General features: G+C 49.1%; 1 protein-coding gene across 3 annotated transcripts in view; it reads right to left on the reverse strand.

Moving 5' to 3' along the window:
• Positions 1-27,680, reverse strand: part of PKNOX2 (PBX/knotted 1 homeobox 2) — a 268,739-nt gene that overhangs the window by 18,882 nt on the left and 222,177 nt on the right. For all 3 annotated transcript variants that reach the window (XM_030918734.1, XM_030918735.1, XM_030918736.1), the window contains 4 exons: positions 16,281-16,469; positions 4,014-4,143; positions 3,456-3,553; positions 2,467-2,586 (listed from right to left, as the gene is read on the reverse strand). In XM_030918734.1, coding sequence (XP_030774594.1) covers positions 2,467-2,586; positions 3,456-3,553; positions 4,014-4,143; positions 16,281-16,469 — 537 coding nt within the window. The remainder of the gene's footprint in view (positions 1-2,466; positions 2,587-3,455; positions 3,554-4,013; positions 4,144-16,280; positions 16,470-27,680) is intronic.

Consider the following 27,680-nt stretch of genomic DNA (forward strand, 5'->3'; position numbering starts at 1 on the left):
GGGGTGGGTGGCAAAGTGTGGGCAGAAAGCCCCTCCTCATGCCTTTCGGCAAGTCCTCTACCCCATCCCTGGTGCTTTCTGTAGAGCCAGCCTGGGTCCTGCCTTGCTCTGTGCTCAACTACTACCTCCTCTCTTCACCTCCCCTTCCTCTGCCTTCCCAAGTCTGGGTGGAAGTGACCATGGAGTGGAAAGACAGGACCCTGAGCTCTGCAGGGAGCCTCACAAGGAAGGGGGTGAGAGGGCGGGGCATGAACTGAGGTACCAGGTGAGAGGCTAGGCACGACCAGGAGGGACAAAGATGAGTGACCCTCTAGTCTCAGGCTAATGACTCCCAGGGGTGAGCTGCAAGTGGGGAATGGAAGGTAGTGAAGGGGAAGGCCACAGATCGGGGGTGGGAGTCAGTGAACAGGTGCTGACCTGGACACCTGGGCTCCTGGGCAGGGGAATCTGCCTTGCAGCTTCCTCTCTCCTCTTGCCTTTTACTCCCTTCAGAAGTAAGGTTGTAGGTATGTTCACAACAGTCTTCAAAAATGCATGGGGGTGGGAGGTGGGGAAGGAAAGGGAGCATTTATTAAGTAACCCAGTGTGCCAGGGTCCTGGCAATCTTTCATTACTTCATCACAGTCTTCCTAAGAGGCGAGTGTGGCCAAGTTGCAGGGTAAAAGGTAACTGAGATTTGAACCCAGGTTCAGCTGCCTCAAAAGCCCATGAGCTTTCTAGCACATCTGTGACCCTGCATTGTACGTCACCCACCACAATGAGTGGAGCCAGATTTAGCTCCACTAGCAGTTGGGAGAGGGTGGTGCTTTAATCTTGGTTGTGCCAGGTCAGCACACAGAAGATGCGTCCTTCCCTAGGGAGCCCCCTCCTCCCACAGGTAGGCTGGGAGCTGTGGCATGGACACTGGACCCACAGGCCACTGAGTCCATCTGAGCCCCCTGGCTCTTGGGCAGTTTGGAAAACCAGACAGGCAGGAGACCTGGGCATTCCCCCTGTGCACTCCAGCCACTGACTCAGAGCTGCTCCATAGAGGCCTGAGGCTGGACCTGCTGCGGGGCCTCTGGCCTCATCACCTAGGCACAGGAGTCCCTCCAGCGTCCTCTCCTCACCTTAACTCCAGCATTCCAGCCCCTCCTCTCCAAATTAGCTTTCTCATCTGGAAACTGTAGGTGTTCAAACTAGTGAGTGCTTTCAAAATGTACTCAGTCAGCAAACCACCGGGGCAGCCCCACACCCCTGGAGGCGAGGGGATGCTTCTGGGGGAGATGTTGAGCTCCGGCTCTCATCTCTTGCTAGGAGGTGATCCTTCCAGCCTCCTGGGTGCACAGGAAGGTCCAGCACTTCCAAATCAGAGCCCCCAAGACCCAGTCAGTCTTCCGCTGCCACTAAAGTCTGAGAACCACTGAGGCCTGGTCTCCATGGCTTCTGAAGGCTCTCCCATTTCAGAGAAAGGGCTGCTGATGGACTAACTAGTTTCCATGGCCCATTTGATTTTTCTCCTCCCTGGAGAAGTATTTCCTCTTCCTCCTGGTTTTTCCCACAGTTCTCCAGCCAATGGATCCTCAGTCCCTTGGTATTTGTCTTGTATCTGTGTCTGTCTGTCCTGACATGCCAGGGTAGGAGCTCACAGATTAATGAAAGCCAGCCTGTGGTCACAGCATCTACCTCCCCACCCCAGAACACACACACACCAGCGTATACACACTCGGCACAGTCATTGGCCTTTATTTACGGCCACAGCCCTTGAAAGTGGTGTTAGGGGATTGCAATTACGAAGTCTTTCCTGACATTCCACCAAAGGCTTGTCTTTTGCAACTAACGCTGCACACAGACACACAGCAACCATCACACAGTATGCACTTTGTTAACACTCAACTGTAACCCAAGGTAGTGGGCCATTTTATAAAAGGAGCTGCTGAGGCTTATGAAAGAAATAGTGCTGTGTCCTGGAACTGAGCTGTGACGTGAGGAGCCAGGATTCCAGCCTTGGCGCCCATCTCCACCACACAGCGCTTGGCTCACCCAGCAGGGAGGACTCAGGAGCCCTGGCAGAGTCAACACGTTCTCCCATGGGAGATGGGCACGGTGAGCATGGCTGTGGCAGGGGGAGGGCTCCGGACCAGAAACCACCCACTCCCCACAACGACCCTCTCTCTGTTCATGAAACAGTGTGACACACCTGCCCAGTACTTGACTCTTCGGCATGCGCTTGTCCCCATTACCCCATGAATTGCCACATTTTTTCCAGACAGCAACAGCAGCAGTTACTAGAGAAAGTCTCCCAGCTTTAGGTCCCACCTGAGCCCCCCTGGCCTGGCCTCCAGATGTCATCCCTATCAGAGAGCTCTCCCCGAGGCCACGCCCTCTGTCTGTGGGTTTGGAGCCGACAGCAGAGTCTGGTACTCACGTGGTGGGTTATTCATACCCCATGCCATGACTCCACACCCCCAGGACACACACACTCACCATGAGATGCTGGAAGAGCCAAGAACGCATTATATTGGTGGCATGCTTGGGCAAGACTCCTCGTTTGTTCTTGGACTTCTTATCCTCATTGTCCAGGAGGGAGGTGAGGTCAAGGTTAACCTTCAGGGCACGTGGAGAGAAAATCAGCATCAGCAGCCTGTGAGGCCAGCGGCTAGGGACCTGTTGCCATAGCGACGGCAGGCTCGGCTGCCAGCCCCTTTCCCGGCTCATTCCTAGGGCCCTGGGGAGGTCGCCTTTCCCTCTCACCCCATGCCAGCCCCTCAGAGAGTGGAGGTGAGGCTCGGGTGATGGGAGAAGGGAAGAAGGACAAGGAGGAAGAGATGGGGAAGAGGGAGAGGGCGGGAGAGAGTGAGAGAGTGAGTGAGAGAGAGAGAGAGAGAGAAAGACAGAGGAAACAGGGCCATGCAGAGAGAACAGTAGAAGATATGAATTTGCCATAAGCCATCAAGTTGTTATCAGCATTTCTGTGGTACTTTACAGTTTGCAAAGCACTTTCCTATCCATCACCGTGGTTCATTCTCACAGCAGCCCTGTAGGTTGGCTAGGCTGTGTGCAGTTGCTATTAATCCCCCTTTTATCAATAAGAAGTCTGAGGCTCAGAGAGGTTAGGTGACTTATCCGAGATACCAGAGTTAATGTCAGATCCCAGACTCTGACTTCCGATCTTTCTACTCTTCCTTTGTGTGTGCACTCTCTACCACTGAGGGACACAGCGGCTCAGTCTGCAGACAGGAATAGGAAGTGCAGGAGCCTTTGATGTAACCCCAGGAGGGAGGCAGCAAAATCCCAGGAGTTGATAAAACCTTTCCAAGACCCAGCTTCTTATCTGTAAAGTAGGGGTAATGATACCTCTTAGAGGATGATGAGGATTCAATGAGTCACTCGTGTAAAGTGCCTGGCAGATCAGAAGCGATCACAGGTGCCCTAGCCCACACCATGCACATGTGCACACACCTACACACACTCACCTGTGTGTTCTGGATCTGGATGGCTCCCTGGGGGATTGCTTGGGTGACCACCTGACCCTGGGAGGTTACCATGGTAACCGGTTGGTATAAGGCTCCACCTGAGGAGACAACCAGTTTTGGGGTCCCCTGCCATGGGAGTGGGTAGGAGCAAGGGCAAGCAGGGTTCCCAGTTCACTTGGCACTCACGTGTAAAGACCCTCTACTTTGGAGCCCTTGGGTAGCGAGCTATGGCTCTTCTGCTTTATAGGTGGGTGGGGGATGGTGTCTACAGCCTAGGGCAGAGCCTCTGGTGGGAGGTGCTTCAGGGAAGGGACAACAGCCTTACTTGGTCCTCTCAGGGGCTCATGAGATTTTGACCCAGATTTGTTCTAAACCATCACAACTGGGTCTTGGTGTTAACTGTCTACAAACTTACAGAAAACTTTTGTCAAGAAACTGAGCTGGGAGCCCCTCCCTTGGTGGAGGACCCCCCCCACCCCGGCTCTGGAACCGCCTCGGGGCCACCCTTTCTCCTCCCAGGGAATTCCCACAATCCCCCTTCCCGGTCTTTGCACCGACCTGACACGACTTGTGAGTTGACGGTTGTCATGGCGATGTTGCCCTGCTGGAGCGCTGAGGCTGGGACCACAATTCCCTGGGGGTTATTGGAGACTCCAGACATGGAATTAGGGGAATTCTGCAGCAGGTCCTGGCAGTGAGGGAGGCACGGTTTGTGACAATGTCACTGAGAGCTTAGACCCTACAGCTCCAGAGTCCTCTTCTGTCCTTTCCCCTTCCTGCCCCCCTCCCTCCTTCTAGCTCCTCCCCAGACCCAGGTCCAGAAGGCAATTCTCATGGTTTCCTAGAAAGAGTGAATAAGAGGGCTCAATTAAAAAAAAAAAAAAAGAAACCCAAAAGAGTCACCCTTTTAACCATTCCATTGCCCTGAAAACCTAAGGCACAAGTTATCTGATAACCCATGGTCTCCTCCTTGGCTATACTTTGAAATCTCCAGTAATGATGCTTGGGTTCCAATCTCAGAGTCTCATTTAATTGGTTAGGAGTGTGTCCTGGGCTCCGGGTTTTTTTTTTTTCTTGATCAGATCCATCATATTCAATGGGCTCTGGGTTACTAAAAGCTCCCCAGGTGATTCCACCGTGCAGCTGGGACTGAGAAACTGGCTTCACCCGGTCGGACTGAGAAACTGGCTTCACCCGGTCGGACTGAGAAACTGGCTTCACCTGGTCGGCACCTGCTCCTCCTTCAGCCACGCTTGTCTCCTGATGCTTTCCCATCCCCCGGCTCCTCTCCACACACCTCCATCACAGGCCCATCACACTAGGCTGCACACACAGAGCAGCCTCCAGTTCTCACCTTTGTATCCTTAGCACCTAGCTCAGGATACTAAAATACATGTTAAGAAAGCAAATGAAAGCTGCCCTAGCCTTCCCATAAGCTATCTTCTAAGGGTGTCTCATAGGAGCCTCAGCCACCTGTGGCACATGGTATCGATTCTGTTCTCTTCCTCAGGATCCCCACAGGATTCCACTGGAAACAGACTCCCCTCTCCCCACACTGCCAACCAGCACGGAACCCCTGCCACGTTTCTTTGCATTGGCCCAGGCAGCTAAGACATGTTTTCCTGGCCCTCTGCTCCCCTCACCATTCCCAGTTAACAGCTAAGTAAAGAAGTCCTTGGACTTGATGTGGAGCCCTCCCTGCCTTCTAGGGAGCCTGCGCTGGGAGGCTGGGTGCTTGGAGAGAATTTGTGAGGAAAGAAGAGGATGTGGGAGAGGTTAGGGTCTCTAGGTTTGGAGAAGACAAAAAAGGCAGCGAGTGAAGTGTGGGAGCCTCAGGAGGCTGGCCTGGGTCTCTTAGCTCCTCCTAGCCATGGTTCCTCATCTGAAGACAGGGCGTGAACCAGTTAACAGGTCCAGTGGCCGTTTAGGTGACATTCCCATGCTCAAATGTTGGAATCATAAGGCATGAACTGCAAGGATTTAGAGACAGGCAAATGGTCAAGGAAATAGACAAAATGGGGGAAAAAAGGAGGTCCCCAGCTTCCCAGTTTTTGTTTTAGGACTTGAAGAAGCTTGGGTCTCCAGGCTCCAGAGCAAGTCTAGGGTTTGGAGCCCAGAAATCGGTGTTCGGAGGAAACCTCGAGCCAGTGACTGCCTACCTGTAGCAACAGACAAAGGCAAAGTGTTACAGCCCTGGGGGACAGCCATGGCGAATCTCCTCCCAGACCCTGACGACACAGAAACTGGCAGAGCCTGTCAGGAAGTAGAAGTCGGCACTGATTTATACATCTCACTCGATTCAGCTGATTAAATCCCCCTTGGCGTCTCCTCCAGAGCTGCCTTTTTTACTCTCCCGGGTTGTCTCTGGCCCAAGAGCTGAAGGAGTATTGCCTATAAATAAGCAGCGCCAGGAGGAGAGGAGCCAAGCACGCCCTCCTCCCACCCACCTGCCGCACGGGCCTCCTGGTCTGGCTTCTCTGGGTGGGTGGGGCGATGGAGGCCTTGCTTCTATTCTGAGCTCACCTCTGCTGCTGTGACCTTGGGGAACAGAGGGAGCAGCTCTTGCCTTGGCTTCCCCTTCCCGGGGCCCCGTGGGAGCCTCCTAGCCCGTGAGGTTTATACTTTGAGCAGAGCTCTTGGCCTTCCCCTTCCTGCAGTTGCAGTCTAAAATGGAGTCTGCCATGCAGAAGCCTAGAAACTGGAAGAGCCCCTCAAAGCCACACATTTCCCCTCCCTGAAGTGCAAATAAGGTTTAGAGATGCCGGGACTTCCCGAGGCCACACAGCTGGTTAGCAGCCAGAGGACCAGAATACAGCTCTCCTTCACTCACAAATGCCCCTACACAGGTCTGGACTGCAAACGCCCCTTGAATCCTGCAGGTCAACCAATCATCATTGCAGGCAAGGTGAACAGATAAAAACTAAAACCCAGAAGTCCAGAAGCAGCGTGGGCACTGGAGGAAAGGCAATCACGTCACCACCCTTCCATGGGCCTCATCTCCTTATGTATATAGCGCATGTGACACCTGGACCCTCAAGGCCTGAGTTTTCAGCGATGAGACTGCTCTGAGTTTGAGTTCTTGTTCCAACATCCCAGCCTACCATTCTCATGGTATGTAAACCAGTGCTGATAATATATTTGAAGCTGAAGCAAACTCGGAAGGTAAATTTACTTTTTTTTTTTTTTTTTTTGAGACAGGGTAGAGAGTCTTGCTATGTTGCCCAGGCTTGTCTCAAACTTCTGGGGTCATGTAATCCTCCCAGCTGAGCCTCCTGAGTCATTGGGATGACAGGTGTGAGCCACCACACCAGGCTTGAAGGTAAATTTAATGGGGGAGTGGGTACCTCCACGCCATTCACCTTAAAACCAGTGGAAGTGACTTCTCAATAATCCCTTGTTTGGAATCATCCATGCTAGCATGTGCCTCTTTTGGTAGGGATATTTGAGAATTTCAAACATAAAAAGTTATCCCAGACTTTCTTCATCCCAAAAAACTATCCAACAAGGTTAGAAAAATACAAGCAAAGTCAGTAAAATAAATACAAGATGTGTCCCTTGGGATTCAACCAACACACATTGTTCCCTAGCCAAAGGCAGAGGGTGAGCCACCAGCTGGATGCTTCGTCTGCTTACTCAGACCCTGGCTGCTTCTCCACCTTGTGGCTTGGATACCCTCCATGCCAATTTACCCAGTTTGGGTAACTGAAGGCAATTTATGCATTGGATCAGAGCCTTCTCTTTCCTACCCTTCTCTCCCTTCTCTGGGTCTTTGGCTGGTAGGTGCTGAGAGGCAGCCAGAGTCTATCAGTGAAGGAATAAAATAAAAACCTTCAGAGACAGAGTCCAAGGGCAGGGCTAGGACTGGCAACGTCTTAGGTGGGGCAGGGAAGAGGAAGCAAAGTTTTGGCATCCCGGAGATCTGGGGAAATGATATTCATCCCTTACATCTGTAAACATGAGCTGCTCCACAGACCAGCCTTGAGCATGCTTTTTTTTTTTTCTAGACACAGATTCTCAGAGCCACTGGATCAGACCCTCACCCATCTAGCAATCTATATTTTTAAAAACCTCCTTGTGATGGTCCCAAAGATCAGATGGGTCTGAAAACGACCCACTTACCATACACCCTGAGTATCAGAAAGCATTCTTTCCCCACGCTATTCCATTTTAATGTCACCATCACCCATAGGGTCAGCAGGACTGACTGTCCCATTTGCCTGAAGAGAGATTGAGGCCCAGAGAGAATGGACGTGACTTCCCAGAGTCAAATAACTGTGCCTCCAGCCTAAGGCCTCTGGCTCTGAGTGCAGGACGAGTGCTCACATAGAGAGGATATGTGCTTTGGTGTCAGACAGGCTCCAATGCAAGCACAGTGCCTGGCACATTTAGCCATCCAATAATTTATTTCCCACTTCCCTTGGCTAAGGTTACTCAACTAGGGAGTGGCACAGTTGGGATTTAAAAACCTGTCCTAGAAGCAAGCCCTCAAGCTCTTGAGTTCTTTACTTAGCAATGGAAGGAGTTCAGCTGGGGTTGCGCACGCAGGCAGAGTTGTGTAAACCTTGCTACATGCTTCCCTGTCTGAGATGTTCCCGGGCAATGGCCGAGTCCCAGGATCCTAAGCTCGTTTCTGACTAGCCCCACAACTCCACTTGGCTGCAATTTCCAGTTGAGGCTTAGTCTCTAGCACCGTAGAATGGAGACAAGGGGGCTCTGACTCTCTTTTCCGAGGAAGGAACTTCCAGAGCAGCAGTGAAAATCCCGTGGGGAGCACATGTTGGCTAAGTACTCAGTATTGTTAGCTTTTTGACAGCTTCCCCTCGGGGCTCATCAGACTCCAAACCCAGGTAGATGCCACTGTGTCTAGAAGCAAACAGAGTTGCTCCCCTCTAGGCTCCTTAGCACCCAGATGGAGGTGAGAGGAGCGTTTGGCACAGTTCTAGTTACGTTTTTCAGCACCCAGGGCCTCACATCCCTGCTGGAATTGTCCAGGAACCTGGGGATGAGAGCTGGTTATCCAGCCCAAGAACTCTGTTTTGTTCTGCTAGGAACACAGCCGTGGTGTCCCCAAGCCTCTGGGAACTGCCTGAAGCCTGGGAATCAGATGAAAACCAACACGCTGGGCTCCACGGGCACCCCCCGGAAGCGGCCCTACTCTTGTTCCTTGTACGCTGTTGATTGAAACTCAGAAGCAAAGAGCCTCTCAGGAGGGGCAGAGCAAGGCAGGGCTTTGGGTTTGGAATGGCAGAGTTTGGAATGGCACAGAACTGGTGCCTCCCGAGCGCCATCCTCTGGGCAGCTGCAACACCCTGGAACTGCGGCCGCCACTCATTCTTTACAGACCTCAGTGGTTACCGGGGGAGTTTTACTCCAAATTGCATTTGGAACAGCAGAAAGATGACTTGTTCCAAAGGAAGGCCTTACTAAGAAACGATGAGAGGCTGTGGAATGACTTGTGGAAGTGAGGGCTGCAGGGGCCCACATGAATGGACAGTGGTCTGACGTCAGCCCGGGAAGAGCTGCCCGTTCCTGTGAGCCACTGTGCTTCATTGTCAATAGGGAAAGGGCTTGAGCTGCCCTGGGAGACTCAAGGAAGACTCATTTCCACTCAAGGAAGGAATTCCTGGAAGAAACCAGAGTGGGACAAATACATGAAGGAGTGAAGGAAATAAATGACAGAAGTTTCTGTTTAAGCTGTTTTGAAATAGATGGAATTTTTATCTTACTTGGATACCTGTGAAACAAGGGAATGAACTGGATGGCCTGGCAAAGATCCTTCCAGCTGAGGATTGTAAAAGAGCCGATGCCATTTCCTAAGGATTGTGTGGGAGGGTGGGTAAGGGTGAGGCGGTGGCAGGAGTGGGGTGCCATGTGGAGCCAGACCCAGCCACCTGCCATCCTCCCCCTGGCCACTAGGGGTCTCTGCTGATCCACCGGCTCAGACCACGCTCACCAAAGCCTCCCAGAAGGCCCGCGCTGGCGACTCCCCTGCCGGGGCTGGGGGCCGGTGGGGGTCGGTTCTGAATGTCTCCCTTCTGCTAGAAAGCTTGTCCTGACCTCCCCAGGGCACAGCCACAACCCGTCCTCTGGACTCTTCAAAGCCTCCCATCTACCTTACATACTGACACAACAGAATAGTTCTCTGTTACGCAGGTGTCGTCTTTCCCTAGCTTGGTTGCAGGCTTTCTGAGGGAAAGAGGGGTCTTTCTCTGAATGCCCCGAAACTGCTTAGCACAATGTTAATTAACTGCATGGTAGATGCTAGATACATGTGTGGTCTGACTTTGGACTAAGGCTGTGGGTGTATTCCTGTGGTGTGTGTGTGCCTGTGCAAATGTGCCTTAGGAGAGTGGAGAGGTTGTCCCTGTCCCCAGACACCCCTTCCCGGCAGCATCCCTGTTCTGGCAGAGCCAGGGCCCTGTTTTAGACCAAGAAAAGCCAGATTCCCAAACTCGGGAAAGCCAAGCACATGTAAACAAGCCACCTAATCCTGTTCTTGTTCCACTCCTGTTGGGGGCCTTGGTCTCAAGGGAAAGGCAGTTCTGGCCTGTGGGGACAAGCAGCAGCTGCTGCTCTTAAGGAACATTCCTTCTCAGGCGGGAGAAGTGCTCAGGTTTCACTAGCCTGGTGGCAAGGGCCGCCCTCTGGTCTCTGGGCTCCATGGCTGCAGGGCTGGGGGTGAGGAACCCGCAGAAGAGACAGCTTTAATGCCTGTGACAGGCAGTGTGGCTCATTTTATTCCTCTTCAGTCTAGAGATGCCCCCGTCCATCTAAGTAGTGATCTTTCCAGAGCAGATCACCCCCCTACCCCAGCTCCATCCAGTCTTCTCTGGGGTCCTGTCCTCAGGATGCTTAGCCACTGGGCAGAACCTCTAGGGTCCTGGCTGAGGTGATGGCCCCCTATCCCCTTGGTCCCCTGCCAATCTGGAAAATCCAAAATTCCTTAGAGGTCAATAGGCAAGTGCCACCCTTCCCAGGTAGGGATGTATTGATTAGCCCCCTTCCTATTCTGCTGGGGAGGTACAGAGCTGCAGTCGCATCTGGCTGCTGGGCCTAGCATCTCAGAATGGCCTCAACTTTGTCCTTTTCATTTTCCTACTTCCAGTCTACTAGCAAATCCAAATTCTTGCTTCCTAGCAATTGGCTTCTTCCTCTGTAGTCCTTAACCCCCTGACCAATAGCTAGGTAGGGTCATCCCTCCCCACCTAGGTCCCAGGACCCCTGATTATTCTCCCCATGTGTCACAAAAACATATCCCCATGTAGCAAGAAGAACATCGGCTCTGGAGTGGCCCATCCCAGACTCCACCACTTGCTAGGGGTGTGACTTTGAGCCAGGCTCTTCACTTCTGTCAGATTCTCTTTCCTTGGATGTAAAATGGAGAAAATCATGTGTACCTTGCAGCCTGTCATGGAGAGTAAATTAGATAATCTGTGGAAAGCACCTAGAACACACCATGTTTGAGACAGAGGGGAGCTTAATAAATGTTCACTGGCTCCCCTCCTTCTGCCAGCTCTTCTTGGACCAATACAAGATGTGGCTACTCAGTTGACTTGTCTCGAGCCTACATTCTCCACTACGTTTAAAGTCTTTAGCAGTCAGCCACCGCTATCAGCCCCAGAACAGAACTCCCACACGTTTGACTTCAAGGTACTCCATCATTACACTTGGAGACCTGGGACTGTGTTGCATCCATTTTTATATCCTCAGAACTCAGCAGGCTCCAGAGGTGCCTGAATGGATGCAGGATGCGTGAATGAATGAGCCCCCCCATCCCATCTCTTCTGTAGGGATTCTGATTGGCTCTCTTTGTTTCTCGCCTTCTTCCAGACTTCTTGCTACACTGGAAACACTCACCTTTATAAAGGCTGCCAAATAGGCTACCAACTCTCACCAGGCCTGCCTGAAATGCCATCTCCCCCAGGAAGCCCTCCCAAGGCCAATGAATCTGTAACTTCTCCAAAAATAATGGGCGAAATCCTCCTGTTGGCCTCTCCACCCTGTACTGAGGTTTGTTTATCCTATTGTGGAGCAGGACCAAAGTGGCCATGAAGGTGTGAGGGCTGAGTCTGGGACTTGGTCCCTCTCTGAGGAAGGTTGAAGGGTGCTGAGTAGAGACTGGGGCAACCTCAAGCCACACGTGTGCATCGCCCAATCCAGAATCCCTGCTTGCAGCTCCTCTCCCCATCTCTTCGGCTGCTCCTTTCCTCTATACTCTTGACCCTGAGCATTTCAAGGCTGATGTGATTTATCTAGATCCTCATTGCGACTCATGGCTGTCTCCTCCTGAGACTGGGAGCTTCTCTTGGACAAGGGCTTGTGTCTGTTCTTACAGGACCTAGCACAGTGCATACAGTGAGTGCCCCCCAAGTGCTTGGCGATTGAATGAGAACCATGATTCAATCCAATTTGCCTGGAATAGAGCTGAGGCTTAAATCTCCACAGAGAAAAAAGGATGAATTTCAGGTCAAACTAATACTTGAGTGAGGCGGGAGTTAAGGTCTCTCTGGTGGAATAGTTCTGTTTGCGCCCTCTAGGAAGGACAGGAGAACCCAGAGTCAGGTCTAGAACCAGTCTCCTTACAGAGGATGCTGCCCTGACAAGAAGCCTGGGCTCTGAGGAGTAGGAAGCCTGGGTGTCACTGGGTGCCTGCAGCACAGGATGGGTTCCTAGGGTGGGGGAAATCTAGCTGTGGTCCAGGTCTTTGAAAGTCTGCTTTAGTCCCCTGCTTGGTAGGACAGTCTCCCTTACCTCCCACCTCCACTCCGACCAGCAGAGAAGACTCACACAGAAATAGAAGGCCAGGCAGGAAAACACTCAACCCATCCATCTAGATGAAGGACACAGCCTAGCGTCTGGGAGTGGAGGTACCAAGTTGAAAACAAAAATGTCTCCCACTTTGCAACACAAGGCTGGATGATTAGCACACAGGGAAAACCATGAGCCAGCAGTTTGCAACAAAGCTGGCAGGCGGCTGGAATGTTGATCCAGAGGATCATGTTCCAGAGGGGAGATACCCCTCCCCAGGCCAGGCTGGTGCTCAGTGAGGCTATTTCAGGCCAGGGGGATTAAGGGTGAACCATGACGAATGCATGTGCCCGCGTGTGTGTGCGCGCGCGCACACACACACACACAAGCTCCTTTTCTCTCTCCTCTCCCATAAAGGCTCCTGTGTCTTGAACCCAAGACCTGCCTCCTATACTGAAAGTCTCTGGTCCCTGATTCTTAGCAACCCTGGGCCTCTCCTTCCTGGGAGAGCCCATGCAAGCCCCCGCCCCTACCTTAGTGCGACAATGACAGGGGCCAGTCCTGGGAAGGCTTAAGAGATGTGTGAGTGTGCAGGCGGGCCGAGGGATGGCCAGAGAAGGCAGGAGAGCAGGTTAGGAAGCTCCCGCCATAGTCTATGTGCAATTACCATATTTACCCCTGAAGCCTGAGCAAAGCAGGCAGTGGCAGTCAGAGAAAATGCAGGGGCAAGTTTGAGTAATACAATAGGAGCAGCACATAGCACATCCTACTGACTTTCCCGCCTCCTCGTACCCTGGCTGCATACGGAGCCACATCCACTGTCCTTTCACTTGCTCTCACTCTTGCTGCTGTTCTCCTCTCCCTCTGTCCTTCTCAGTATCATCTCCCTTTTCCTGGGTTTGTGTGTCTTCCTGTCTCTCTGTTGCTCTTTTCCTCCAATTCTTCAGCTTGTCTCTACCTCCCTCCTGAATGTTGACCCTGCATATCTGGCTTTCTTTCCCTTTATTTTTCTTCCTATTTCTCCTTTCCTCCTTTGGCTTCCCCTTGCCTCTGGCCCCCCAACTTTCTCTCTCTCATTCCATTATTTATTTCAGTAAATACTTCCCGGCCATCTGTCTGGCACAAGACCTTGTGGTAGCCACTGCTGGGGTCACAGGGAGAGTACACTAGGACTCTGAAGGGATGAGTCTATTTCAAGAGACTGTCAGTAGGCAGAGGCTGGGAATGGCTGTTTTTGGTCTATAATAAGGTGATTTGGCGATTTCAAACATGTAAAATACTGTCTCTGCTCAAAAAGTGTTATCTAGGATAGGAAAATGAGATGAACACAAGCATCTATAATATAAAGTCACAGTGACTTTTGCCGTATCGATGGCTCAGCAAGCTGCCGCAGTTAGTAGAGTGCAGGAAGCGTCCATTCTGGATGGGGCATCAGGGAGGCCTCCTGGGTGAGCAGCCTTGTTCCTACCCATGGGGAAGAAGCTGGGTTTGGTTGTGCAGAGATGATGGGGTTGGGGGGGAGGTGTCACCCAAACAGACAGGCATGGAATGACGGTTACAGTACCTCGAGCAGTCAGACTGGCCCAGCCAGGAAGGCTGAAGCCAGACCTAGGAGGGCCTTGGATGTCAGGTGAACAGAAGTGAAGGCCCTCCCTCCCACGCCCAGGGGCATGGCAAGCAGGGTCTCTGAGCAGGCCAATGACATGAGCAAAGTTAGAAAGATGAATCCAGCAGTAGAGGCTTAAGAGATGCGTGGGTGTGCAGGTGGGCTGAGGGAGGGCCAGGAGAGCAGGTTAGGAAGCTCCTGCTGTAGCCTATGTGTAATCACTGTATTTACCCCTGAAGCCAGAACAAAGCAGGCCGTGGCAGTCACAGAAAATGCAGGGACGAGTTTGAGTAACACCAAGTAGGAATCCCTCACTAAGCGTCTTTTCTTTCTCAGTGCCTCGCATCCCCCACCCCCCATCACCCAATTGTCTGATTCCTCTTTCCCAGCTGATCAATGGCCCTTCTGCTGTGGCTACCCCGGGGCCAGCTTCACTTCCAGGCAGAGATCTGATGCGTCCAGTGATAGGAATCAAAATTCTTTCCCCTTTCCTCAAAGCTCAGAAGGCTGAGTGCTGGGATTCCCCAGGGGGACTGATTTTTGCAGGCGGCGGCATCTCTGAGACCTTCACCATCCAGAGCCCACGTTATCCTTTTCTGCAAACCCCACTTCTCCAGTGACCCTGTTTCTGCAGACTGACTTGTCAGTCTCAGACCTCCAACCCTGCAGGGGTTGAGGTGCCTGCTAAGCCCTCTGCCCCTCCTTCCTTCCCCCACTACCCTGGTGCACCCCTAGCTCCAGAGCCCGAGGTGGAGTTGGAGGGCCCAAGAGGGGAAATCCAGTGCCTCTCCAAGGACCTGATTATTTCCAAAGACTTGTGCTAATTTTCTGATATGATCCTCACATCTCTGTGAGGCACTAAATCCTCATTACTTTTCCTGACCGATGCATTCTAATTAGATCAACACTTAAAAAAAATTCACAATAGCCACAGGATGGCTTTCCATCTCATTAACTCCTCACTTATTATTTTCATGAAAATTACTGATAAAAATGTGCATCTCCATTTGGCGAGGCCTCACAGCCTCCTCAGCTCCTATCTTGCATCTCTCCCATCACCGGGACTGCGCAGCGTCACCATGGTAACCCACAATAATAGAAACTAATAAATTACAAACGAGATGCTCGTTGAGCAATTATTGTCCTCTTTTATGCAAGTTTCTTGCTAATTTTGATCATAAGGGAAAGTACAATAAGACTCTGAAGGAATGAGTCTATTTCAAGAGAATATTAGCAGGCAGAAGCCTGGGCGGGTGTTTTTAGATCTGTAATAAAGTGACTTGGTGATTTCAAGCAAGAGGAAGAGGAAGTAAACTTCTTGCCCTACGTCCTGGGCAGTACTCACTACCGAGTCTCACAAAGAGCCCACTGGGGTGGGTTGGATGTGATACCGAGTGTATCTTTTGTGCTCGTTTTCAAGATGTGCAAAGCGAGGCTGGCCTTCTAGAAGCAGCCTGTCCCCTCCCCTGACTCTACCAATCTGGGGAGACAGAGTACATGGGTGGTTCCTTAGGGGTTTAGGAACAAAAATGTCACAGTCTTTCTTTGGGACTACTTCCAGCACCTCTCGGCACTCACTTCTAGAAAGTTTACCTGCATCCCCATGCCTGACTGTTTAATGAGAAGAGGCTACGGAGGACTCCTTGGGGACTCTCCAGGTGTCTTCCAGGACTCGGGAGCTCAGTGGGAGGGAAACGAAGTCTCAAGCCTGTGGCTTACGCAGATGCCCATGAGTTGGGTGGGAAGGTATTGCCAGGCAGCTTTCTTGGTGTGTAGGTTTGGGGAAAATATCCTGCCCTGGAGGGGAAAGCCCGTTCTTGCCCAAAGTGTGTAGTCAGCATTTCTGCCTTTCCCAGGTCTCAGGAAGGAGGTGGCAGGGGAACCTGGGAACAGGGTGGTTTGAGGTGACATTGACCATGGCCCTGAACCTTAGGGGGACAGAGATGCCAGAGTAGCGTGAATGCCTGGAGAATGATTAGGGAGCAGCAGGCTCATGGGAAGCTGGCTTCACCCATTAGGTGGGCAGGATTCAGGGAATGACTGCTTTCCCCAAATGCCCGTTCCCAGAAACGCAGATGGCTCAGCAAGCCACAGCCTCTTAAGAAGCTTGTGGGGCTGGGATGTCTGAGCCCAGTCCCAGCTCATCCTCCAGGAGAGTTTCCATCTCCTTAGCTCTGGTGCTCATTCTGGGGGATACCTTGGGCCAAGAAGCCAGGAATGACTTTGGCTCCCTCTCTGATTTGGTCATTTTCAAGGGAATACTAATGCCCTGGCAGGGCAGAGTGTGTGTAAAAAGGGGATTGGGTGTCCTGATGGATGTGAAGAGGAATGCATCAGAGGAGGGCCCTTGTGACAAAGGATCCAGTGAGTCTAACCCAATGAAGATCACCAGGGGACCTTCCTCCACGCCTGGCTCCAGAGCTGGGCTTAGGAGCCTGGCTTAAGAGATGGGACCCAGCTCTGCGTGTTACCTGTGAGTGAAGGTTGATGGAGGGCTGGTTGGGGGAGTAGGGCCCCCCTAGGTCATTCCTGAGCAGGTTATCGCTGTGCATCTTGGTTTTGAGGCAGGTGATGTAACGGTTACAAAAGTCCTTGCAGAGTTCATTGACTTTCTCCAGCTCCAGCAGGTGGATTCTCAGGACCTGGATTGCCTTCACCATCTGTGGAGAGGGAGGAGAGGTGAGCCCAGGTATTTGCACCCATTCCCCTCACTGCCTGGACCCCCAGCCCCCACTACCCCAGGGGAGGGGAGCCCGTCCCCTGCCCTAGCTCATGCTTCCTACACTTGATCTTGGCCAAAAGGCCCAGAAGCGGTAGGCAGTGCCTTCTCATCCCCATGACTTCAGTTCTAGTGATGGCTCTCTGCTGACTATTTCTTTGCTCTGAGCCCTCTGTTATCACAGCTGTTCTTGAGGCAGTTGTGGTATTCTGAGAAAGGCACTGGCCTTAGTGATGGAAGGCCAGGTCCAAGCCCCGGGCCTGTCATTTACTATCTGTGTGACCTTGGGCAAGTTAATTAAGCTCTCTATGCCTTAGTGTCTAACAAATGGGGATAATTATATTCTCCCTGACAACTTTACAGGTTTGTTGTGAGTGTTGTATGAGGGCGTATACTTGGTAGCACATTGTGAGGTGTGAAGGACCAGGCAAGCATGAGGAAGACGAAGATCAGAATTTCTTATAAGTGCCCCTAGAGCTCAGGGACTGTCTATTCTTAAACATGCATTCTGACTGCCTCATGGGATACCCGTTACCTTGTGGACGCTCTGTGGATACTTGCTGATGGATTGAATAATCCAACATGACTTAGCTGGGCACCAGCTACCTCACTGTCTGTTGTGGCCTTTTCCATGCCCTTTGGATTGCTGTACGAGAGCCTGCTGCCTCTTCAAATGGACATTCCTAACCTTTTCATGGCAAGAAGCTATTTTGCAACTGAAGCCTTGCTCTTTACTGCTGTTATTATCATAAAAAGAAAATACTATGGAAGGTATGGAAGGCAGGGTGAAAAAAACCTGTCTTTGATCCAATCACCCTAAAGAATGATGATTTTTTTCCCACACACATATATTTTAACAAAGTTTCAATAAACTTGTGCATGCAATTTTGTTGTTTTTCCCCCCCAGTTTAGCAAATCTATTTTTCTAAGTGCCAGAATTGTCTTCTCTATCCTTTCTTCTAGACTATGAGCTTTGAGAAGGCAGGGATGATGTCTCATTTGCTCACCATGTTATCTTCAGCACCAACACATATGGATATAGAGTAAACATTTGCTGAATGGGTGAAAGTTATTGAGTAAATATATTTTTAAATGTTGCATATTATTTCATGCGTGTGCCATACTTAACCAGTCCCCTATTGTTAGGTATTTAGATTACTTCCTATTTTTCAATTTCATAAAAAATGTTATAGTGAATATTTTCTAAGCTTATAGCTTTTTTTTTTTTTAAATGTTCCTGCATTATTTTTTAGGATGAATTCCCAGAAGTGACAGGAAAAAAAGCTATGCACGTTCTTATGGATTATGATAAATATTACCAAATTGCTTTTCAACAGGGGGTTGTTCAAATGGTGCTGGAACAATTAGACATCCATATGCAAAAAACTGAATCTTGATTTAAACCTCATACCTTAGATAAGATTAAGTCAAAATGGATCAAAGACATAAATGTAAGATATAAAACTATAAACCTCTTTAAAAAAACCGGAAAAAAATCTTCAGGATCTAGGCCGAGGCAAAGAGATCTTAGAGTTGACACCAAAAGCATGATCCAGGCCGGGCACAGTGGCTCATGCCTGTAATCCCAGCACTTTGGGACGCCGAGGCAGGTGGATCATTTGTGGTCAGGAGTTCGAGACCAGCCTGGCTAACGTGGTGAAACCGCAAATCTACTAAAAATACAAAAATTAGCCAGCGGTGGTTTTGCATGCCTGAAGTCCCAGCTACTTGGGAGGCTGAGGCAGGAGAATTGCTTGAACCCAGGAGGTGGAGGTTACAGTGAGCCAAGATCGAGCCACTGCACTCCAGCCTGGGCAACAGAGCGCAAATCCATCTCAAAAAAAAAAAAAAAAAAAGATGATCCAGTGAGGAACTGACTGGACCCTGTTAAAATTAAAAATGTTTACTCCTCAAAAGACCCTGTGAAGAAGATGAAAAGACTACATACTGGAGGAGAATATTTGCAAACCAAATATCTGACAAAGGACTTGTATCTGGGATATATAAAGAACTCTCAAAACAAAACAGTAAAATAACAAGCAACCCAATTAGAACATGGTCATAAGACATGATTATACATTTCACTGAAGAGGATATACAGATGGCAAATAAGCACATGAAAAGATATTCAATGTCATTAGTCACTAGGGAAATGCAAATTAAAACCACAATGAGATATCACTACACACCTATTGGCATGGTTAAAATAAAAAAAAAAAATATGACGACACCAAATGCTGGAGAGGAACTGGAGACTAGAACACTCAGACATTGCTGGTGAGAGTGTAAAATGGTACAGCCACTCTGGAAAACAGTATGACAATTTCTTACAAAACTAAATATGTGCGTACCATGTAACCCAGCAATTGTACTCTTGGGCATTTATCCCAGAGAAATAAAAACATATGTTCTACAAAAACCTGTATGCAAATTGTTCAAAGCAGCTTTACTTCTAATAGTCAAAAATTGGAAACAACCCAAATGTACTTCAACGGGTGAATGGATAAAGAAACTGTAATTCATCCATATCATGGAATATAACTCAGCAATAAAAAAGAACGAACTACTGATATGCCCGACAATGTGGATAGATTGCAAGGTAATTTTGCCGAGAGACAAAAGCCAGTCTCAAAGGATTATATACTATATGATGCCATTTATGTAACATTTTTGAAATGACCAAATTATAGAGATGGAAGACAGATTAGTGGTTGACAGCGGTGGAGTGGAGGAGGGAGGGAGGAACTGTTCTGTACCTTACTATAACAATGTTTATGTGGAACTAATTACATGTACACACACACACACACACACACACACACACGAGGGCATGTAAAACTGGTGAAATCCGAATACAGTTGGTGGATTGTTCCTGGCTGTGAAATTGTGCTATGGTTATACAAGATGTGAATCAGGAGCTCTCTGTGTGAATTCTTATAACTGCATGTGAATCTACATTTATATCAAAATTAAAAGAAAAAAATGCGGGGGAAGGTGATGCTTATTGCTTTTCCAGATCCATTTATGTTGACGCAAGCAATATATGGGATCTCTATTTAATCCCACCCTCCTAGCTTTTGGCTAGCTCCTGGACGCCTAGAGGAGAGTTTGGACAAAATAAAAAGGAATGGAGACAAGGAAGGAAATCTCTCCCGGAGAACTGTGACTGTGAGGTGTGTAGAGCAGTGTGGCTTGAAGCCAGCGTTACACCCTTCTCTGTGCTTTATTGGCATTTCAAGTGGGGAGCCCACATTCCCTGGGCTGGGCCTGTGGCTTGTCTGATGAGCAGGGATTGTGCTCAACTAATTAAAGGTTTTTGGAGTACTAAATTAGACCAAGTGTCACTCAAAGACAGAAAGCAGTGATTGTGTGTCGTCATGCAGGGCTCAGTCACAGGGTCTCCTCCTAAGAAGTGCCACCTCCGTGGGGCTGAGACTGAGGGAGACTGAGCCATCCTAAGCAAAGAGGAGAATGGTGACTTTAGAATGGATCATTTGGACCCCAAAGTGGAGTTAGGTACTTAATAAAGATTTATTCTTGCCTAATGTTCTACTTGACTTTGGCCATGAACATCTTGGTCTATGTCTCTCAGTCTAATGAGCACAGGATAACCTACTTAACAGATATGTGTTGCTGGATTGATAATAATACCCAAACGTTTCTTATTCATACTATGTCTCAGGCAATGTCGTAAGCCCATTCCAGGCCTTATTTATTCCACACAACCATCTCATTAAGTAGTTACCATTATTGCTCATATTTTGCATTTGAAGAAAATAAAATCCAAAAATATTATGTTTCCATGCTTAGAGTCACACAACTGGTGAGCGATATGAAGCCAGGTTGCCCCACCCCTGACCTGTGTGCCTTGTCTTTCAATACGGACTCTCAGGATTATGTAGGTAGAGGAAGTGACAGTGTAAAGGGTACATAGTTTGGGAGAAAGTGGCTCAGTGACAGCAAGTATGGGGTTCTAGGAAGCCAAATAGCTTTTGAGACATTAAAGTTTAGGATTTCCAGAATCTTCCTGGTAATGTGCCTTTTCTCGACTGCTCTGATCTCCCATCTCTCACTCTTGGCACAGCCCCCTGGGGTCGGAACACCTCACCAACACAGGTGCCTGCTTCTCCATGTGCACATGGAGAGGGCTGGACTGTCAGGTCCCTTACGTTTTCTGACTCTCTGAACATTACCAGGACTTCTGCTCTCAATTCATGCCTGATGGTGTTAGAATGAACCCCCCACGATGACCTGGACCAGCCTCTAGGTGGCTACACCATCCAAACTCACCAGGACACAGGCTGCATCTTCTCCTCCAGCCTCTCCCGGTCCCTGGGAGATGACCTTATTGCCTCGGACCATCTCCATATTCTCTTAATCTGCTGATTAAGAAGCTTTTCCTTATATTCAATCAAAATCTCTCCCGCCTTAATGTAAAGTGCCTTCTGTAGGTACCAAGAACATCAAGGAACTTCTAGGACCTCTATCAACACCACTTCTTTTTATTTTATTTTATTCACTGAACAAGTATTGAGTCTTACTATATGCCACGTACTAGACCAGTCATCTGACTTGAACAAGTTGTTCAATTAACTTTCTCTTTTTTTTTTTTTTTTTTTTTTTGAGCCGGAGTCTCACTCTGTCGCCCAGGCTGGAGTGCAGTGGCATGAACTTGGCTCACTGCAAGCTCCACCTCCTGGTTCACGCCATTCTCCTGCCTCAGCGTCCTGAGTAGCTGGGACTACAGGTGCCCGCCACCACACCCGGCTAATTTTTTTTTTTTTTTTTGTATTTTTAGTAGATGCGGGGTTTCACCATGTTAGCCAGGATAGTCTTGATCTCCTGACTTCGTGATCCGCCCGTCTCGGCCTCCCAAAGTGCTGGGATTATAGGCGTGAGCCACCGCGCCCGGCCTTTCTCTTCTCTAGACAAAAACGATCGTCATTCCTTAAACCTTTCTTCTCTTTCCCTTCCTCCCTTCCTTCTTTCCTCCCTCCCTTCTTTCCTTTTCTTTTTTCCTTCTTTGTCACACACATACATATATTCATACATACATACGCATAGAAAAGTGCACATATCTATTCATTTATTTTAAATACATAACCAATTTATACTTACTTTATAAAATCAGAAAATACAGGTAAGTAAAACAAAAGTAAAATATACTCAGAAGAGCTTTGCTCAAATAAAATACACACATAGCATGTTTAAACCAGGTCTGGTGCACAGTCACCAAAAGTGGACCTACCCTTTGGGCTAATAAAATGCAGCTGAAGGATTACTTTTTTATGGGCTAATGGAATTGGTTTAAAGATTTAAGAAGGTAGAGTAAATCATAATGGTATTCTGAAGCAATGAATATGTAGGACCTGTTCAATATTAGAAAGGTAGGCAACACCATCAATATTGGGGGGCTGCCTGGCAGAGCAGGAACACTGTGGGTTCATTGTCAGGCAGCCTGGATTTGAGTACGGGCCCACTCTCTGTTAAGTGAGTGCCGTTGGGGAAATTCCATGATTTCTCTGAGCCTCAGTCTCTTTACGTGTAAAATGGGAATAATGTTCATCTCTAACTCACAAGATTTGAAAGGGGCTAAAGGAGATAACGACGTAAACATGCTTTATAAACCACAGTAAACCAAATGCATGCAAGTTGTAAAAGTAATCTCTTCTAATAATGTCTGATATCCCATTGGCCTTTCTACTGCTATTCTATGTTCAGCCAGTGAAAAAACAGTAACTCCCCGGGTCTTTTTTGCCCCCATATTTGTGTTTAGTAAATCATCCTCTCCCTGTGTTTACAATTTTGGATTTTTGTCTCTAAGTTAGAAAACTCTGATTTATTAAACTATTTTTCTAAATGATCAGGGTCATGTGAAAATTTATTCCGAATCTTCTAGAGCAATAACAGTGCCACTTAATTTAACATCACCACCAAATGCGGTGAATGCATCCTTAATTCCTTTCCCCAGCTCCATATTTCAGCTTCTTTCCCTCCCTTCTCTTTCAGAATACTGATTTGGCCCTGTTTTTCTAAGAAGTCTCTGTCAGAAAAGCAAACAAATGCAACCTCACATGTTAGTCCCCTACCACTGTACACAAGTCTCGCAGTTCCAGCAAAGTACACAAAAATGGGGCTTCCTAGTTTCTATAAAGCCACGTGGTCTGATGTCCCACATTGGTTATTTTCTGCCTGGGTATTTTGAACAAGTAGTTTAAACTTTATCTGCAAAATTTAAGATGACAATAATACCTACACTTTAGAGTTGTTGTGAAAACTGAGTAAGATCATGTATGCAGATGTGTTGGGCATATAGTAGCCATTCAATAAATGTCAGTTCCTTATACCAATGTGGTCCTCCCTCCATCATCAAATGCCTCTCTCAGTGGTTGCTTCTCTTGCAGGATCGTGGCCTTTCCACTTGATAATAATAATTTCTTGCCTTTCAAAACATTTGTATACACAGCACTTTACAATTTACAAAATGCTTTCTCTCCATTATCTCATTTGAGTCTCGTCACCACAGGGACACAGGCAATATTATCTCTCTCCTAGAGATAAGGAAATTGAGGCTCAGAGATTATGGAACCCATTCAGCTCCATGCAGGAATTAGGGAGGCATCTTTGTTTTGCAGGCACATTCCTTTCACCCTCTCCTTCCTTTTTGCAAATTAGGAAGCTGGAACTATTCTCCCTCATGGACAGAAGAAGGAATTTACAAACACACATTCCTTAACGTGCTATGATATTTCCTGTGGGTCACTGTGGCTGCCAACGCTCAAATCTAATCAGGAATTTTTCCAGACCAGGCCAGCTTGGCCTGACCAGTTGGAAGTGTGGGGTCACTAGAACAAAAAATGGGACATGAAAAAAAGGTGAATACTGGTGATTGGAGAACTGCCTGATGATTTGCAGACAGAACAAATATTTTATGGAAACCATCACACAAGACGAGTTAAATCATTTTTGAGTCAATAACCTGGCACTCTCCTTCTGATGGCCTCAGAATTTGGGAACGCAGTGGTACTGAGGAAGGCGGGTGGGCTTCGGGAGTTAGATCCACTTGGTTGAAATCTCAGCTATGTAATTTCTTGGCTATAGGGTTCTCAGTCCTTGATTGCTTCCTCTGTCAAATGGGGATAATAATAACTGCTTCATAGGGCTCTTGTGAGACTTAAATAGCAAAAAAGACACTCAGGGCTTCAGGTCTTGGGTGTCTTGGGTCTTCCACCTATGGGGAGACCTTGAACAATTGACATAATCTCTACACTTTACTTTCCTCACCTGGAAACTAAGATAATAATAGTGACTCCTCCGAGTTGCACTGTGGGTTAAATGAGATGTGGCTAGAAGAAAATGTAAAACAAGACCTGGCCCAGAGAAAGACGGAAGAAGTGCTTTGGGTGTGGTCATGGAGCGCGAGTCTTGCACTGTATTTGATTCCTGCCTGGGCCATGGACCAGCTGCATGGTGGTGACTGCATCTCTTGTCCCAGTTGCCTCCTCTTAAAATGGGGATAATAGTAACATGTGCCTTGTGGGTTTAGAAAGAGGATTAAACAAGATAATACATGTGAAAGAGTTGGAGCAGTACCTGGCAGCTGGTAAGTGCTCTATAAATGCTCGTTATTACTAGCATTGATGATTCCCATTTCCTTTCCCTTTCCTGGTGTCTGTGGGATTTTCTGCTCCTGTCTAGGCAAAGACAGCCTGGACTGAAGGCCAAAGTGGCTAAGTCTCTGAATGCCGCTGGCCTGAGGCCTCTGGGCCCAGAGCTCTGGCCTGATTCCTTCGCGTGCCTCCTTATCCACAGCCTCCGGCCTCTGGCCCTGCCTCTTCAGAGTGGGCCCAGGGGCCTAGGGGGCCCCATTTTAGAGCTGGCTTTGTGGTCAGGCAGCCGTAATCTGTCCCTCGAGCCACACCAGAGTCTCATTAAAACGTGCCCCATAAATGTTAAAAAATTTACACATAAAAAAATTCCATGCATGAAACTGAAACCGTACTTTTTACAGCCACGGTTTGAAATCTTGCATAATATATAAAACCTTGGCCCTGCACCGGGGGCCCATAAATCAGATTTTATAAAACAAAAAGCTTTTACCTTTCAAAGGGTTTTGGGGAACTTGCAAATTTTACAAACTTTACCAACTGCCAGTCAGAGGCTGGTGGGCCTGAGGAGGGGATCTGTGGGCCCAGCTAAGGAACTGGCCTGGTGAGCCCCTGTGGCTGTGGGAATGGGAGTGGAGGGAGTGAAGGATGGAGCCGGCCTTTCCCAGGGGAGCCAGTCAGGGGCATTGCAGTTTGACCACCATGAGGGTGGAAAGCCACCCTCGTCCTCCGGAAACGGGGAGTTACAGTTTGGGTGCAGGGAAAGAGAGATCGGGGGCACTTTTATTTGCAAATTAAGGAATGGTGGTGTGATGTTGTGGGCAGAGCGGAGGATCAGGAGTCAGCTGACCTGGGTTCTGGTCCTGGCAAGTCACTTCCTTCTGTGAACTTACATCCCAGGCTATAAAAGGAGGTAGGACGTGCTTCTCCCTAGGGCTTTTTGTTTGTTTGTTTTTGAGATGGAGTCTCACTTTGTTGCCCAGGCTGGAGTGCAGTGTCATGATCTCAGCTCACTGCAACCTCTGCCTCCTGGGCTTAAGCAATTCTCATGCCTCAGCCTCCCGAGGAGCTGTGACTACAGACATGTACCACCACATCTGGCTAATTTTTGTATCTTTAGCAGAGATGAGGTGTCACTGCGTTGGCCAGGCTGGTCTCGAACTCCTAGCCTCATGTGATCTGCCTGCCTCGGCCTCCCAAAGTGCTGGGATTACAGGGGTGAGCCACTTGTGCCTGGCCCTCTCTAGGGCTTTTCCCTCTAATGGTTCATGAATCTGTTTCTTCTCTGGTAGGGGTGCTGTGGGAGCAGGTGGCTAATGCAGGGAGGGAGGTTCCCACTGAAATCTACAATCTGAGAACCTCTCTGATCTTCAGGGCAGCCCTGGGTGACTGTGGGACACAGGGGAGTGTGGTACAGGGCAACTTGCTCGGGGGACAGGGAGGTGGCCAGCTGGGGACGGGGAGGATTTGAGTTCAAATGGGGGGCTTGGTGGGGCTGGAGACCACAGGTTTACAGGGCCTGAGAGAAAGCAGGGCCCTAGTGGGGCTTGAGGACCCTGGGGGAGAGAAGAACTTCCAAGGGACAAAGTTTTTGGGGACCCAAGTGCCCTCCTGACAATCCCTGTGAAAGTCAATATTCAAGGGCAAAGGAAAGCCGCCCTGACACACATATATATAAAAAATAAATCTCTCAATTATCTCAGCTCATTTGCTTGGGGTCTCTCATTTTATGTCCCTGCTCGGCTGCGCAGTATATCTGTCCGGATAAAGAGTTACAGTCCGTTGGGCTACGTGTGCGGGGTTGTAAAAAATACAGATGCCAAATTAACTGGCTGTGGCACTCGGCAGCTGATTGAGCTGATAATGACGCGATCTGACCTTTTTCTAATTTCTAATTATGTGCATCTCGGCTGTGCTGGCTACATGATTCTTGTTCTAATGATGGCTCCTGCAGTTGGCCTCTTTATCTCCCCCTTCCTGACACAGGACGAGGGGTGGGGGTGGCAAGGGGCACTGCTTGACTCCCCACATCACGTTTCAGGGTCCCGGCCGCATGGTCTCTTTGGTGGCCAGGATGTGAGGTTGAGGAACTGGAGCACCTTGTTGGAGGGGCCCTGCACTTGAGACTAACCTTCCAGATGCCAGGCATTTTTAAAGGCCATTTCCCAGAGCCATCTCATTAATTTTGTATTACCATTACACGAGATAGGTGTGTGAGATCTACAGATGAGGAAACTTAGCTTCAAAGGAGTTAAGTCATCCAAATCACACAGATAGTAGTGGTGAGGCTCAGAGAGTGCTCTTTCAAATCTCTCCATTTACATAATCAGTCAATCAACCAGTCATTGACCATGGCTAACTCAACTAGGTAAATCAGGTGCACCCAGGTAGATGGAATGTCCAAGCATTGCTGCACTGGCTGGACACTCCCAGCCCAGTGCCTGAGATGGAAGACCAGGGAACGCTGGCAGTATGGGGCCACCATGGCATCTTCCACAGCATCCACATCCCTGGGTCAGGCCTGGCACATGGCAGACACTCAACCAAGTTCTGTTCGATTGATTCTAAATAGGATTCTTTGAGTGAACAGAACTCTGGGGAACCCACATCATGTTGGCCAGGAGAGAGCATGGAGATGGCCGCCTGGGTATTTTCCAGGCTGAGCTAGGATGGGAGGCTGTCCTTGGTGGGTCTTCCAGAGCTCACCTGGCAGGTGGTGGTGGGCAGGGCATGAGAAATGTGTTCCCCCAGGACTCCTCCCTCTAATAGCTAAGTTATTTCACATTAGCTACCCAGTTTACTTTTCAATATTTCCTTACCTACTTAGGACTCAGTTTCTTATTGTGCCAAATGAGGGGAGTGGGCCCTGCTTCCCAGGTCCATCCCAGTTCCCACAGAAATGGCTGCGGCATCTCCTGGCCCCCTGGCTACCATGGGTCTAGGTTGTGAGGCTCTGCTCTGCAACTGCAGTCTGTGGTTCTGATCAGTCAGAGCACAGGGCAGAGCAAGACCAGCCTGCAACTGGAGCACCTGCACAGGGCAGCTTTCCCAGGGGACCTGAGAGACAGTGACCTGCCTCCTGGGAAGGGGACTGCCAATCCCAGCCAGGGGAAGGGATGCCCCAGGATGAGAAAAAGGTGGCTTTGGGGCTCTCAGATGCCTTCACTGACCCTCCCGACAGCAAGCAAGCGCTTATCCTCTGGCAAGGCCTCCTCCGCTCTTCAAACATTCCACCCATTGTGACACTTCACAAAGCTTCAGGCCAGGGTGGGCTCTCCTGGCAGCTCTTCTGGACTCCATCCAGTCACATATTCAGCTCTTGAGAGAAGCAGTGGTGTGGATAATTCACAGCACAGAATACCAAAGCCAGTTACACCTGTTCTGCAGATGCAGTGTGTGTGTGTCTCTCTCTGTGTGTGTGTGTGTGTGTGTGTGTGTGTGTGTGTGTGTGTGTGTGTGTGTTTTCTTCCTTTCTGGAACTACATTTTCTTTTCTAATTCTGTTTCCCTTTTGAAAGTAGGTACCAGTTAAACTCTAAATGCAAG

Source organism: Rhinopithecus roxellana, chromosome 15 (genome assembly GCF_007565055.1).
Source record: "Rhinopithecus roxellana isolate Shanxi Qingling chromosome 15, ASM756505v1, whole genome shotgun sequence".
NCBI classification, from domain to species: domain Eukaryota; kingdom Metazoa; phylum Chordata; class Mammalia; order Primates; family Cercopithecidae; genus Rhinopithecus; species Rhinopithecus roxellana.